The sequence below is a fragment of the Thalassophryne amazonica genome, chromosome 2 (genome assembly GCF_902500255.1).
Source record: "Thalassophryne amazonica chromosome 2, fThaAma1.1, whole genome shotgun sequence".
Taxonomy (NCBI): Eukaryota; Metazoa; Chordata; class Actinopteri; order Batrachoidiformes; family Batrachoididae; genus Thalassophryne; species Thalassophryne amazonica.
Window position 1 is genome coordinate 105,698,854 of NC_047104.1, and position 15,414 is coordinate 105,714,267.

A 15,414-nucleotide genomic window follows, 5' to 3' on the forward strand; every position below is an offset into this window, starting at 1 on the left:
TTGCCATAAGTCACATGGAAAATTCAAACCTTGGTTTGGTTCTTTTCTTGAAAGAAAATCTTTCTGTTCCAGAGAAAACTGGATGTGAAAGTGATGATTTGTATTTTTAAAAAATCCTTACAGTTCATCTGTTCAATTATCGGGACTTAAATAAAACAATATAACTATGCGCAAATTAAAATGAGATTTTTGATGTTTCAGCAATTCCTATGTTGCTGTCAACATGCATATGTATATGCATTTTGCATAGTTTATGAACTTCATGAATACAGAAAAATGAATTGTAAATTAAAACATATCAAAATGTCATGCTTTGCCAGTACTGGTAAGCACCATTTAGCAGACACCAGTGTTGCATTGTCACGCTTTATACACATTCACCAGTATTGCCTTAACCTCCAAAACAGAAGGGTTTTCCACTCAGCACTATCCCTGGAGATGGGGGTCAGATTTAGTCCAGATGATGAACATCTGGACCTCTGCCGAGCTCCAACACAAAGTCCAGGGATTTTTCTTGGAAAAGCTGTCATTCCTGTTTAATCTCATGCACAAATCCCTGGCATCACATATCTGAGCTGAAGCTGTCCCGAGAAGGAAGGCTTATGAACAGTCATAGGTGTACTTGCCATCAATCATTGACATATATGTACTTAACCATGACTACCGCACGAAAGGTCATAGACATTTCTGGTTCTAGACAAACAGCTACAAGGAACCTAGTCAGTGATATGGTTGTTTCCAATGTGCTCAACTGGATTCAGCCCTGAGTCAGTATGAACAAACTTGGGGGCTTGAGCATAAGTAAACAATGGATCCCAGTACAACCAAATTCCTCTGCATTCTGTGTAATCCAGTCAATTTCAAGTAAACAAAATATGAATAAACATAAATATATAATGCATTAATATTAACTTTTGACACATGACCTTTCAATGAAACAACTTCAAAACAAAAATCAGGACCCACTTTTTCTATTTCAGTTAAACCTAATAATAAGGGTTCATTCCTTCTAATGTGGGGCTACAAGAATAGTTGCCCTTCAGGATCTGTCTGTTGACATGGGGCTATAATGTGCAAAAGTGCATACTGTCAGGAAAATAAATCAGTCAGTTGAATGGACTGGATCACATATCCATAGGTAGAGACCTATCTTTGTCCACAAAAACCCAGGTGCAGATTGCATCATAGGAATGTCTTGGAGTGACTGATGCACCTCAGCAAACTTATTCAGCTGTTGTACCTCTGTAGATGGCTAAAGGTCTGTGCAAAAGGGGAAATTCTGACGTGAATGTTCCTCAAGCTGTAGTGGCCGCCTACTTGTGGTCAAGGAATGTCTCCTGAGCTTGGAGCTTTCTGCTGCCTGCGGACTGCGCAGATACAGTACGGCTTGGGCTGTAGTGTCATGCCCAGTTTGGGACTGACATTGGGAACTGTTCCTGGAGGGAACTGGAGATAAAACCTCTGCATCACAGTTGTGAAAAAGAGGAACATTTCCATCCTGGCCAGTTGTTCACCCACACAGTGGCGCCTCCCTGTGAAAAGAAGACATCATTACTTCAGCACACACCAAGGTGTTTGACAAGTACAAGAAACAGTGGAGGTGGGGAAAAAACTAAAGATAGAGGCGGAAAAAAAAACAAGTATCAAGGCAGATGGACTGAGCTCATTAGTCAAATCTTGTGTTTTCCAAGTTCTCAAATGGCTGAACACACCTGACTTAGCAGTGTATGATGAAGGGATAGTTGGGAAAAATTCATTACAGCTGATCTCCAGGAGCAGGGTTAGTAACCCCTGAGCTGGAGAGCTATGAAAATGATTCATAATCAGTGGAAAGCATGAATACATATGCTTTTCCTAATAAAGTTGTTTACTGTACATGCAGCAACCAAGAGAGAAGGGTAGACATTATGTTTCTTGGACAAGACACTCATTCATCTTCAACTGCTTATCCGGGACTGGTTCACGGGGCAACAGTTCCAGCAGGGGACCTCTTTCCCAGGCCACATTAACCCACCTCTGACTGTGGAATACCAAGGCGTTCTCAGGCCAGTGTGGAGATATAATCTCTCCGCCTAGTCCTGGGTCTTCCCTGGTGTCTCGTCCCAGCTGGACATCGCTGGAACACCTCCCTCGGGAGGCACCGAGAGTGCATCCTTACCAGATGCCTGAACCATCTCATCTGGCTCCTTTCAACACGAAGGAGCAGTGGCTCTACTCAGAGATCCTCATGGATGGCCGAGCTTCTCACCTTATCTCTAAGGGAGACACCAGCCACCCTCCTGACCAAACCCATCTCAGCCGCTTGTGCCCGCGATCTAGTTCTTTTGGTTATGACCCAACCCTCATGACCATAGGTGAGAGCAGGAACGAAGATTGACCAGTAGATCAAGAGCTTTGCTATTTGGCTCAGCTCCCTTTTTGTCACAACAGCATGGTAGAGCGAATGCAATACCATCCCTGTTGCACTGATTCTCCATCCAATCGCATGCTCCATTGTCCCCTCACTCGTGAGCAAGACCTCGAGGCACTTGAACTCCTTCACTTGGACCACAACCTCATTCCCTACCCGGAGTAGGTAATCCAACGGTTTCCTGCTGAGAACCATGGCCTCAGATTTTGAGGTGCTGATCCTCATCCCAGCTGCTTCACACTCGGCTGGGAACCGATCCAGTGAGTGTTGGAGGTCACAGGCCGATGAAGCCAACAGGACCGCTTCATCTGCAAAGAGCAGTGATGAGACCCTGAGCCCACCAAACTAAAGACCCTCCTCCCCAAACTATGCCTTGATATCCTGTCCATAAATATCACAAACAGGATTGGTGACAAGGTGCAGCCCTGGTGGAGGCCAACCCCCATCGGAAACAAGTCCAACTTACTGCAGAAAACCCAAACACAGCTCTCACTTTGTGAGTACAGAGATTGGATGGCCCTGAGAAGGGACCCTCTCACTCCATACTCCCGCAGCACCTCCCGGGGTCCACAAAACACACCATGGGCATACTCCCAGGCCCCTTCCAGGGTCATTGTGAGAGTGAAGGGCTGGCTAGTTGTTCCACGGCCAGGATGGAACCCGTGTTGTTCCTCTTCAATCCGAGGTTCGACGATCAGCCGAACCCTCCTTTCTAGCACTCTGGAGTAGACAGGTAGGGCTCATAGGGGCCCAGAGCCCCTCTGTCACCCGGGGTCAAAATGATCATGAAAACGGTGAACAAAAATCCCAGAACTACATGCAGGGACCTGATGAATGACCTGCAGAGAGCTGGGACCAAAGTAACAAAGGCTACATACTACGCAGAGAGGGACTCAAATCCTGCAGTGCCAGGCGTGTCCACCTGCTTAAGCCAGTACGTGTCCAGGCCCGTCTGAAGTTTGCCAGAGAGCTTATGGATGATCCAGAAGAGGATTGGGAGACTATCATGTGGTCAGATGACACCAAAATAGTACATTTTGGTAAACACTAAACACGTGTTTGGAGGAAGAAGAATGCTGAGTTGCATTCCAAGAACATCATATCTACTGTGAAGCATGAGTGTGGAAACATGCTTTGGGGCTGTTTTTCTGCAAAGGGGACAGAATGACTGATCCATGTTAAGGGAAGAATGAATAGGGCCATGTATCGTGAGATTTTAAGCCAAAATCTCCTTCCATCAGTGAGAGCCAATGTTCTCACTGATCTCAAGATACAACGTGGCTGGGTCTTCCAGCATGACAATGATCCCAAACACACCACTCAGGCAACAAAGGAGTGGCTCCGTAAAAAGCATTTCACGGTCCTGGAGTGGCCTAGCCAGTCTCCAGACCTCAACCCCATAGAAAATTTGTGGAAGGAGTTGAAAGGCTATGTTGCCCAGCGACAGCCCCAAAACATCACTCACTGCTCTAGAGGAGATCTGCATGGAGGAATGGGCCAAAATACCAGCTACAGTGTGTGCAAACCTGGTGAAGACTTACAGGAAATGTTTGACCTCTGTCATTGCTAACAAAGATTATGTTATAAAGTATTGAGTTGAATTTTTGTTATTGACCAAATACTTATTTTCCACCATAATTTACAAATAAATTCTTTAAAAATCCTACAATGTGATTTTTTTGGATTGTTTTTCTCATTTTGTCTCTCACAGTTGAAGTGTACCTATGTTGAAAATTACAGACCTCTCTCATCAGGAAAACTTGCACAATCAATGACTGACTAAATACTTTTTTGCCCCACTGTGCCTGTGTGTGTGTGTACACACACACACACACACACACACACACACATATATATATATATATATATATATATATATATATGTGTGTGTGTGTGTGTGTGTATATTGTTTTAGTTTTGGTGTCATATGCCCTGAAATATTAAGCCATAAACATGGAGAATTTAGCCTGATTTTATCTGCTGTGTGAAAAGCTCAGAATTGTGACTATCTGAGAAATATTCAGTTGCATAACGTCACCTTGGGGACCTTCCTTCAGAGCCATTTTGGCTTATGTATAGAAACGGAAGGGAAAAAAGCAATTTGTAACATTTGGAATTAGGTATTGTTGGTCGACTTTTATGGCAAATATTTCAAAATGGTGAAAAGGTGTGTTGTGGGAGGATACAGCAGTATCCATCATGATGATTATAAAGTGGACAGTTTTCACAAGGATACCATATTGAGGGATAAGTGGGACGACTTTTCCACACCACCTGGAAAGACTGCAGAAATGCAACCAAGCACTGTGGGAAATGGGCTTAACCTCCCCCCCCCCCCCCCCCCCCCCAACCCCCCCCCCCCCACCCCAAAAAAAAAACAGTTTGATAGAAAAAAAAAAGCTATTCCTAGTCAGAGGTCAAAGAAGATCCATATGGCCAGCAGAACTGCAACAAAGTGTGTTGTCTCTCCCAAACTGGCCGTGATTGTGTCGCCATCTTGGAGTCTAAATGTCTCGCCCACGCTCCTCTAAGCTACACTAGGAGCCGCTGAGTCTCCTGGAGAACACCACACTTCATCAGGGTGTTTATAAGTGTGACCGTGAAGAGTCTGAGAGAATAGTGATGGCAGACGGGTCTGTTTGTGATCTTTCCAGGAGAGCTGTGTTAGTCGCCACTAGACTTGAAATTAGAGGCTGACGATTATCACGCCAATATTCAGCATTTTTGCTGATATCTGTAGCGGCCATTTATAGCACCTGATATGCCAGTTCATTTTTGCAACACTGGATGTACACTCAACAAAAATATAAATGCAACACTTTTGGTTTTGCTCCCATTTTGTATGAGATGAACTCAAAGATCTAAAACTTTTTCCACATATACAATATCACCATTTCCCTCAAATATTGTTCACAAACCAGTCTAAATCTGTGATAGTGAGCACTTCTCCTTTGCTGAGATAATCCATCCCACCTCACAGGTGTGCCATACCAAGATGCTGATTAGACACCATGATTAGTGCACAGGTGTGCCTTAGACTGCCCACAATAAAAGGCCACTCTGAAAGGTGCAGTTTTATCACACAGCACAATGCCACAGATGTCGCAAGATTTGAGGGAGCGTGCAATTGGCATGCTGACAGCAGGAATGTCAACCAGAGCTGTTGCTTGTGTATTGAATGTTCATTTCTCTACCATAAGCCGTCTCCAAAGGCGTTTCAGAGAATTTGGCAGTACATCCAACCAGCCTCACAACCGCAGACCATGTGTAACCACACCAGCCCAGGACCTCCACATCCAGCATGTTCACCTCCAAGATCGTCTGAGACCAGCCACTCGGACAGCTGCTGAAACAATCGGTTTGCATAACCAAAGAATTTCTGCACAAACTGTCAGAAACCGTCTCAGGGAAGCTCATCTGCATGCTCGTCGTCCTCATCAGGGTCTCGACCTGACTCCAGTTCGTCGTCGTAACCGACTTGAGTGGGCAAATGCTCACATTTGCTGCCGTTTGGCACGTTGGAGAGGCATTCTCGTCACGGATGATGCGAAGGAGATGTGTTGCACTGCATGAGGCAAATGGTGGTCACACCAGATACTGACTGGTATCCCCCCCAATAAAACAAAACTGCACCTTTCAGAGTGGCCTTTTATTGTGGGCAGTCTAAGGCACACCTGTGCACTAATCATGGTGTCTAATCAGCATCTTGATATGGCACACCTGTGAGGTGGGATGGATTATCTCAGCAAAGGAGAAGTGCTCACTATCACAGATTTAGACTGGTTGGTGAACAATATTTGAGGGAAATGGTGATATTGTGTATGTGGAAAAAGTTTTAGATCTTTGAGTTAATCTCATACAAAATGGGAGCAAAACCAAAAGTGTTGCGTTTATATTTTTGTTGAGTATAGGAAGTCACAGGTTGCCAAATTCTGCCTTCACACTTACATAAAAAAAAAAAAAGAAAAAAGATCGGCAGTCTGTGACTTAGTGTTCCATGCTGTGAATGGCAGCGGAGCGAGCTTCTTTCCACTGCAGTGCACAGCTGATTGTAGTGTCTCTCTCCCGCTGCAGGACTGTGTCGTGTTTCATTTCAGTGTCACAAAAACAAACAAACAAAAAAAACTTCAAACCCTTCAACAAATAATCCAGAGCTCCTCCTCTGTCCATAGCTGCTGTTTCATTCAAAAATTAACAGTTTATTTTACAGATTAAATGCTTCATGTTTCCAAAAAGATCCAGGAGCAAGTAAAGAAGAGGGTCTGTGTTTCTGTGAAGCTAAAGAAGGAGAGAAGGGAAGGGGAGAGCAGGAGGAGGGGTTTCACTCATTTTTATATGAAAACAAAAGTTACAGTTGTACAGTTGTATGCAAAAGTTTGGGCACCCCTGATAATTTTCATGGTTTTCCTTTATAAATCATTGGTTGTCTGGATCAGAAATTTCAGTTAAATATATCATGTAAATGAACACACTGATATTTGAGAAGTGAAATTAAGTTTCTATTATTTACAGAAAGTGTGCAATAATTATTTAAACAAAATTAGGCAGGTGCATAAATTTGGGCACCCTTGTCATTTTATTGATTGGAATACATTTAGCTCTAATTATTGGAACACAAAATTGGTTTGGTAAGTTCATTGACCCTCCTTACACAGGTGAATCCAGTCATGAGAAAAGGGATTTAAGGTGGCCTTTTGCAAATGTTTCTCCTCTTTGCATCTATTCTAATGAGTGGCAACATGGGAGCCTCTAAACAACTCTCAAATGACCTGAAAAGAAAGAATGTTCAACATCATGGTTTAGGGAAAGGATACAAATAGCTATCTCAGAGATTTCAAATGTCAGTTTCCACTGTGAGGAACATAGTGAGGAAATGGAAGACCACAGGCACAGTACTAAAATCTCAGATAAGCTGAAGCGAATGATGGTGAGAAGAGTCAACCCACAGACCTGCTCCAAAGACCTACAACATGATCTTGCTGCAGATAATGTCTCTGTGCATCATTGAACTATACAGTGCACTTTGCACAAAGAGATGCTGTATGATAATGTAATGCAGAGGAAGCCTTTTCTGTGTACACACCACAAACAGTTGCTTGAGGTATGCTAAAGCACATAAGGACAAGCCAGCTTCATTTTGGAATAAGGTGCTGTGGACTGATGAATCTACAATTGAGTTATTTGGACATAACAAGGGGCGGTATGCATGGCAGAAAAAGAACACAGCATTCCAAGAAAAACACTTGCTACCTACAGTAAAATTTGGAGGTGGTTCCATCATGCTGTGTGGCTGTGTGGCCATTGCAGGTACTGGGAATCTTGTTAAAGGGTCACATGGATTCCAGTCAATATCAGTAGATTCTTGAGAACAATGTTCAAGAATCAGTGACAACATTGCACCAGGGCTGGATGTTTCTACAAGGCAGTGACCCTAAACACTGCTCCAAATCTACTAAGGCATTCATGCAGAGCAACAAGTGCAACGTTCTGGAATGGCCATCTCAGTCCCCAGACCTGAATATTATTGAAAATCTGTGGTGTGATTTTAAACGGGCTGTCCATGCTCAGAAACCAACAAACCTGACTGAATTGGAGATGTTTTGTAAAGAAGAATGGTCCAAAATACTTTGAACCAGAATCGAGACTCTTATTCACCTGCCTAATTTTTTAAAAGAATTATTGCACACTTTCTGTAAATCCTATAAACTTCATTTCACTTCTCAAATATCACTGTGTTTGTCTGCTATATGATATATTTAACTGAAATTGCTGATCCAAACAACCAGTGATTTATAAAGGAAAATCATGGAAATCATCAGGGGTGCCCAAACTATACCACTGTAATAGTTTTCATGTACAAACTGGCTACAAATGATCACATGATCATTTCTGTAAACAGCAGACATTAGCACTAAATGCTCATTAAAGCAGCTAACGATCATCTTCAGCACAGATCTTCATGTTTATGAAACATGAATGTGTGGAAAAACTGATTCAGAAAGCTTATCATCCAGGTTATATCCTTTAAAAAAACACGTTGGAGAATGAAAATCTGAAAAGTTTAACTCTTGTTCTTTTTTCGTCTGCTCTCATTAAGGATCACCACATCAGATCGATCATTTTCATCTCACCCTGTCCGCTGTAACTTTCTGTGTCACACCAACCACCTGCATGTCCTCCCTCACCACATCCATAAACCTCCTCTTTGGCCTCCCTCTTCTCCTGCCTGGTGGATCCATCCTCAGCTCACTGATGATATTCATCATCACCATCATCACTTCAATTACCAACTTCAAACTTATCACCATCAGACACTCGCTTGACCTCCAGCAGACTCCAAACATGGCCTCCTTTAAAATGACCCCAACACCATTTCTCTTCCTATTCTCACCATGATACAACCACCTCAACCCATTGCCTGTGCTCCTGCTCTTACTTCCCTTCCACTTGGAGGAGAAAGGCAGACATGTTGTGTGTGCAAGAGACCCTCACATCAGCCAGCTTGCTCCCTTTACCATTCATATTGCCAACATTCTGTGTCCTGACTCTCACTTCCACCCTTCTATTTTTCTTCTTCTCCCACTATCTGTGGACACGTTCTCCTTCTCTTCCTCTTTTTTGCCCAGCAGTAGTCCAATTTCTGCAGGCACCCTGTTGGGCAACGGCACCAGCCGTTGTTAACCTGGGCCTCGACCGATCCGGTATGTAATTTTGATTTGTACTCAGCCACATTTGTACTCAGCCAGTATATTCTGAGTGCTGGTTCAAACCTGGCTGAATGAAGAGGGTAAAAGGAGGCAGGGCGTTAACCTTAAAGTTTGTCAAATCCCAGCCACATGGGGTGTGCAGCCAGTACATTCTGAGTGCCGGTCCCAAGGCCAGATAAGTGAGTAGGGTTGCGTCAGGAAGGGTATCTGATGTAAAACAAGCCCAAATAAAGATGCAGAGTACAAATTGAAGTTCAGCTCTTGTTCAAATAAGACAATTATTTAAGGGGTTATATTGTTAAAATAAAAAAAAGCAATCCCACTCCAAAAAAAGGAAGGAATTTGTTTAGAAGTTTTTTTGAAGCAGTAGTTTTGATGATGAAATGCTATGTGTATCCAATATTTATGTGTTTTTAACCTTTTAAACGTTATGTCCTGTGCATCACATGAAACAGAAACGTGAAATATGCATCAGTTAAATTGCCTGAAGCTGTCGCTCTTACAGTTGATTACAAAACATTACAAATCTTAAATTACTTGTAATTTATTCCACTTCACAAAGGCCCATTGATGAGTGTGAAAGGCCCCTCATATGGAGTTGATGAACGCTGACTTCATAGACAGAGGGGCTGTTCTTAAAATATGAATCCCTGCTTTCTGGTTTGTAACAGAGTCCTGCCCACAACACTGCTGGATTTGTTAGACATAAGGGGCTAAGCCGTGTGGAACCAGAGTAGCACCAGACAGCAGAAAGATATTCTCCATGATTGCTGTGTGCGAACATGAGGGGTGTGAAATCAGTGGGATGTGGCTGTGTTTCAGGGTATATATTTATTATTACTACTTTGTGCTTATCCAGTCTTACTTAGACGTATTTGAGGTTTGTTTTGTTTTTTCTGAATACACCTTGGGTTACAAAGGAGATGCAGACAGAAATGCGTTGATCAGCAAAATACAAGAATTTGACTTGAAAGCCATATTAAAGAAATTATTACATTTGTACAGAAAAAGCAACCGGCCACAGGCTGAGCTTCAAGCAGCTAAAAGTCAGTTCCCAGGGTGATGTTACGATTCTGGATCTAGATTCTCGGACTTGTTTAGTACACAGCATTGGAAAACAGGATATAACTGTTGATATGTTACAGCTTAGGCCTTTACTACTATAAACAGGACCTGCACCTGCAGAAATGTGCATTAACTGTTTGTACAGTTAGTGAACGTAGCAAACGGGTGGCTACTAGTGTGAATTGAAACAAAAAGGCTGTAAATAAACCGACTGTGGTCAGTTGGCTTGGCACTATTCAGTAACCACAACTGTAACATTATGATTACAATAACAAAAAACACAAAGAGACTAACCTAGAGAGAAAGGCAGGAAGGCTTCACGCTTCAGAAAGTTCCCATTGTTGTCTAGAAACCTCTGTGGTGAGAAAATTTCTGGCTCGTTCCAGTACTTCTCATCAAAGTGCACTGAGTACAGATTTGTGATCACCATGGTGCCTTTGGGAATTGTGTAGCCATTGACTTTTGCCTCCTGGGAGGTTGCACGGAAAATACCAAGGGGAACAATGTTGCAGAAGCGCAGGACCTCATGCAAAACAGCCTCCACATAGGGCATCTTCTGTTTGTCTTCCCATGATGGTGCTCTCCCATTGGTCAACACGGCATCGATCTCCCTGTGCACCCTTTCTGCGAGAGTAAACACACGTCATTGCACATACTTTCATTCATATTTGCCAATAAATATAACAATTCTAACACAGCAAACCTTGTATGTTGGGGTAGAGTGCCATGTAGAGCATTGCCCAGCGCAGGGTGTTAGTTGTGGTCTCTGTGCCTGCAATAATGAGCTCGCCCACTGAATAGATGAGGTTCTCATATGAAAAAGAGGTCGTTGGTTCTTCTGCACTTATCTCCAACTCATCCAAATAGGCATCCACATAATGTCGAGGTGAGTGTAGCACCCTACCTTGTGAAAAACTCTTAATAGCCTGCAGTAAGAAGTCATAAACCTCAGCAGCATTCCTGAACAATTTCTGGTGTTTACCAAAGGGCACATACTCAATCCAAGGGAAGGCATTGTAGAGCAAAGCCCACCCACTCACTGCAAGCTCCACATTCTCACTAAATATCTCAATCATGTGCTGGAAGTTGCCATCGTCGTAGGTAAAACGTTGTCCAAAGATGATCAGGTTGGTAATGTTGGACACGGCATTAGTCACTAGGTGTTTGGGGTTAAAGGGCTTTCCCTTGTGCTCATCAATGGCATCAACAAAGAACATGCACTCCTCTGAGATCTTCCTCTCAAACAGTCTCTGACCACTGCCAAAGTAACGGAAAGAGTTGCAAGCCAGTTTACGGTGTTCAACCCAGGCTTTCCCATATTTGCAATTGAGAAGTCCTGAAAAAATAAGAGGAAAGTTTCAGTCAATCAAAGACAATGTTGGGTGCTATTTTATGGTATGTAAAAATAATCATATATATTCTGTTGGGTTACAGTGCAAAATTGTTAATTAAACTGCAGAATAAGATCTCAGTACTTCTGAATATTTCAGTCAGCAAAAAAGAAACCAGCCTTCAGTTTCCGCCTGCTGACTGTGATTAGTCTTGGCTAGTTACAACCAATAGCAAGCGATGACTCGCCATTCACTTTCAGTCAGAGTGGGTGTTTTTCAGCGGGAAGAGACAACGGTCACTCTGTTGCCAACTAGGCGGGGCCAAAATAAACCTAAAGTCTATTTTATGCAAATATTGGGCAAAGCAACATGACAACTGCCATTCCAGGTGAACAGGCAGCATGATGTCAGCTGGTTGTTCACTCGATCAAAATAATCCAATATGGTGAAATTTGCTCCGAACCAGCTGTGTTTCTGTATAAAATTTAATAAGTTTCTCATATATTTTGTAAAAGCTGGTGAGAAATGAACACTCCTAAATCTAAAAATACTGTTTTTGTAACCAGACAACACCTCTGAAGTGATTTACAAGACACCTTTCAGAGATGTTAGCGTGCACGCCACGGGTACACCCATCAAATGACAGCCAACTGCTTGTCGCGATCATTAACATTACAAGCAGTAATGTTACAGAAATCATGCAGTGTAATTTCATTACAGTATCTTACCACCCATTTTGGTCATTTTTTTGAATAAAGGCAGAGATGGACGATCAGCAAACACTTCACTTTGATGATAAAGACATTCCCTGACCGAGTCATATCCATTCAACACCACAGTCAAGATGCCTCCCAGGTCAAGGCTGAAAATCTGAAAGACACGCATAAATGGTTTCTTTTGATGTATATGTCTGCTCTTTGACACATGGTTTCCAGAAAACAGAACATTGTCGAAATCAATTCAAAATATGACCCATGACAGGTCCAGCGAGTGGTGCAAGCCAAAAGATACTGCAGTAGGTTAATGTAACTTGTTGAATGCACGCTTTAGAAGGTCTGAATTAGGAATTGTAAAGTGTTACCGATGATAAGGTACAATTTCTAACTTTTGCCTTAAGTTACAGTTTAACCACCCAGCAAGCAATTGATCCTTGCCAAAATATTTCATAAAAGCAACAGTGACGCGTGTCAGTTTAGGGTATACAACCCCTGGCAAAAATTATGGAATCACCGGCCTCGGAGGATGTTCATTCAGTTGTTTAATTTTGTAGAAAAAAAGCAGATCACAGACATGACACAAAACTAAAGTCATTTCAAATGGCAACTTTCTGGCTTTAAGAAACACTATAAGAAATCAAGAAAAAAAGATTGTGGCAGTCAGTAACGGTTACTTTTTTAGACCAAGCAGAGGAAAAAAATATGGAATCACTCAATTCTGAGGAATAAATTATGGAATCACCCTGTAAATTTTCATCCCCAAAACTAACACCTGCATCATATCAGATCTGCTCGTTAGTCTGCATCTAAAAAGGAGTGAACACACCTTGGAGAGCTGTTGCACCAAGTGGACTGACATGAATCATGGCTCCAACACGAGATATGTCAATTGAAACAAAGGAGAGGATTATTAAACTCTTAAAAGAGAGTAAATCATGTTGCAAAAGATGTTGGTTGTTCACAGTCAGCTGTGTCTAAACTCTGGACCAAATACAAACAACATGGGAAGGTTGTTAAAGGCAAACATACTGGTAGACCAAGGAAGACATCAAAGCGTCAAGACAGAAAACTTAAAGCAATATGTCTCAAAAATCGAAAAATGTACAACAAATGAGGAACGAATGGGAGGAAACTGGAGTCAACGTCTGTGACCGAACTGTAAGAAACCGCCTAAAGGAAATGGGATTTACATACAGAAAAGCTAAACGAAAGGCATCATTAACACCTAAACAGAAAAAAACAAGGTTACAATGGGCTAAGGAAAAGCAATCATGGACTGTGGATGACTGGATGAAAGTCATATTCAGTGATGAATCTCGAATCTGCATTGGGCAAGGTGATGATGCTGGAACTTTTGTTTGGTGCCTTTCCAATGAGATTTATAAAGATGACTGCCTGAAGAGAACATGTAAATTTCCACAGTCATTGATGATATGGGGCTGCATGTCAGGTAAAGGCACTGGGGAGATGGCTGTCATTACATCATCAATAAATGCACAAGTTTATGTTGATTTTTGGACAATTGAAAGGATGTTTGGGGATGATGAAATCATTTTTCAAGATGATAATGCATCTTGCCATAGAGCAAAAACTGCAAAAACATTCCTTGCAAAAAGACACATAGGGTCAATGTCAATGAGCAGATCTGATTTGATGCAGGTGTTAATTTTGGGGATGAAAATTTACAGGGTGATTCCATAATTTTTTCCTCAGAATTGAGTGATTCCACATTTTCCTCTGCTTGGTCTAAAAAAGTAACCGTTACTGACTGCCACAATCTTTTTTTCTTGATTTCTTATAGTGTTTCTTAAAGCCAGAAAGTTGCCATTTGAAATGACTTTAGTTTTGTGTCATGTCTGTGATCTGCTTTTTTTCTACAAAATTAAACAACTGAATGAACATCCTCTGAGGCCGGTGATTCCATAATTTTTGCCAGGGGTTGTAGTTCCATTTGAATACACACACACACACACACAAGTCAAGTCCAGTTAATGAGCTCAACGGTCAATGTCACACTTTTTCTCTGAACTCCGGGTTTGTAGGATCTCGTTCTCAATGAATTCACATGTTCACATTAAACCTGCACCGGTGGCATGGCATTTTCACCAGAAGAACATGACAGCATTTCAAAAATGTACTTTTTTCAACTTTGATCGCCTGCTCCAGCAACACATAAAACAGATGTTTTATCTCCAACAAGGAGAAATGATGGACAGCAGCAGAGTCCCCTGGTTGTAATCAAGTAAATTAATTTTGTTTCATTTGATATACTCTTTAATGGTTGATAATAATTGGCCTCTTTTCTGTGTACTTTGTGTTAAAGTCCAAATAATCCAATGCACCAGACTTTGATTCAGTTTGATTTGGACCATGAAAGCTTGTTTTGGGTGGACCAAATTTTGTTTCTTTGGTTGGGACAGCGCTATGAGCCAGATTTCACACCCTTTTTTTCATACCAAACCGAAAAGCTTGACAGAACAAGGTGTGTGTGTAGGAATGCATGTTCAAAAAAGAAAAGAAACTTTTATGTTTATGTTCTTTCCTAAGTGTATTGACCAAGTTACTGAAACACAATAACTAGAAATTATGCTTTTTACGCCTTTAACTCTTTCTAATCTGAATGCCAGCAGTCATATTATATTGCAGTCACGTCATTGTTGTAATAATTTGCATTATTTTGATGTGACCTGGCCCATTGTCCTGTGTGCGCTGTCAGGTTGAGTCTTGCTGGATAAACCCGGCTCTTACCTGGCCGTGAACTTCACTCTGCTTCTTGAGGAAGACGTGCGGCTGGCTGGCCAGAGAGAAAATACTTCCTATGACAGGGACGGGAGAAGGTCCAGGGGGGAAACCGGGGGGTCTCCTCTGTTTGAGGAGCTGCCGAGCCAAGAGGAGAAGCAGCAGGACCACTATCACGCAGCCCAAGACCAGCACAGCCGGAGCCCACGACAGCTGCAGCACAAGAGAAACCATCTCTCTGCTCCACTCCTGACCTCCGTCTGCTGGCTGCTTCTCCTCATGCTCACTCGACTCTCTTCTCTCCGCCTCCTGGCGGGTCTCAGTCAGTCAGCTGTGACCTTTGGTCTTCATCAATACTCAAGACAAACCTTTGACAGATTTAATTAACCCAAACGTGGCCAGTGTACACTACAGTTAAAAAATTAAAGGTTTATATATATATAGCT

The 15,414-nt window shown here is 42.2% G+C and overlaps 1 protein-coding gene across 1 annotated transcript; it reads right to left on the reverse strand.

The window, feature by feature from the left end:
- Positions 1-547: 547 nt before the first annotated feature.
- LOC117502704 (vitamin D 25-hydroxylase) lies at positions 548-15,202 on the reverse strand. Its single transcript, XM_034161802.1, has 5 exons — positions 14,978-15,202; positions 12,242-12,383; positions 10,886-11,518; positions 10,477-10,806; positions 548-1,532 (listed from the first exon to the last, which is right to left on the reverse strand). The coding sequence occupies exons 1-5, from the start codon at positions 15,200-15,202 to the stop codon at positions 1,324-1,326; spliced, it is 1,539 nt and encodes a 512-aa protein (XP_034017693.1). The 3' UTR covers positions 548-1,323.
- Positions 15,203-15,414: the final 212 nt, after the last annotated feature.

What these genes read in the sequence shown, in the direction of transcription:
- LOC117502704 (XM_034161802.1), bottom strand. Translation starts at nt 15,202, where the DNA reads ATGGTTTCTCTTGTGCTGCAGCTGTCGTGGGCTCCGGCTGTGCTGGTC. An exon ending in AGAGTGAAGTTCACGGCCAG is followed by an intron (nt 12,384 to 14,977) that starts GTAAGAGCCGGG and finishes CGTGTCTTTCAG; the next exon opens with ATTTTCAGCCTTGACCTGGG. An exon ending in ACTCTACCCCAACATACAAG is followed by an intron (nt 10,807 to 10,885) that starts GTTTGCTGTGTT and finishes TTACTCTCGCAG; the next exon opens with AAAGGGTGCACAGGGAGATC.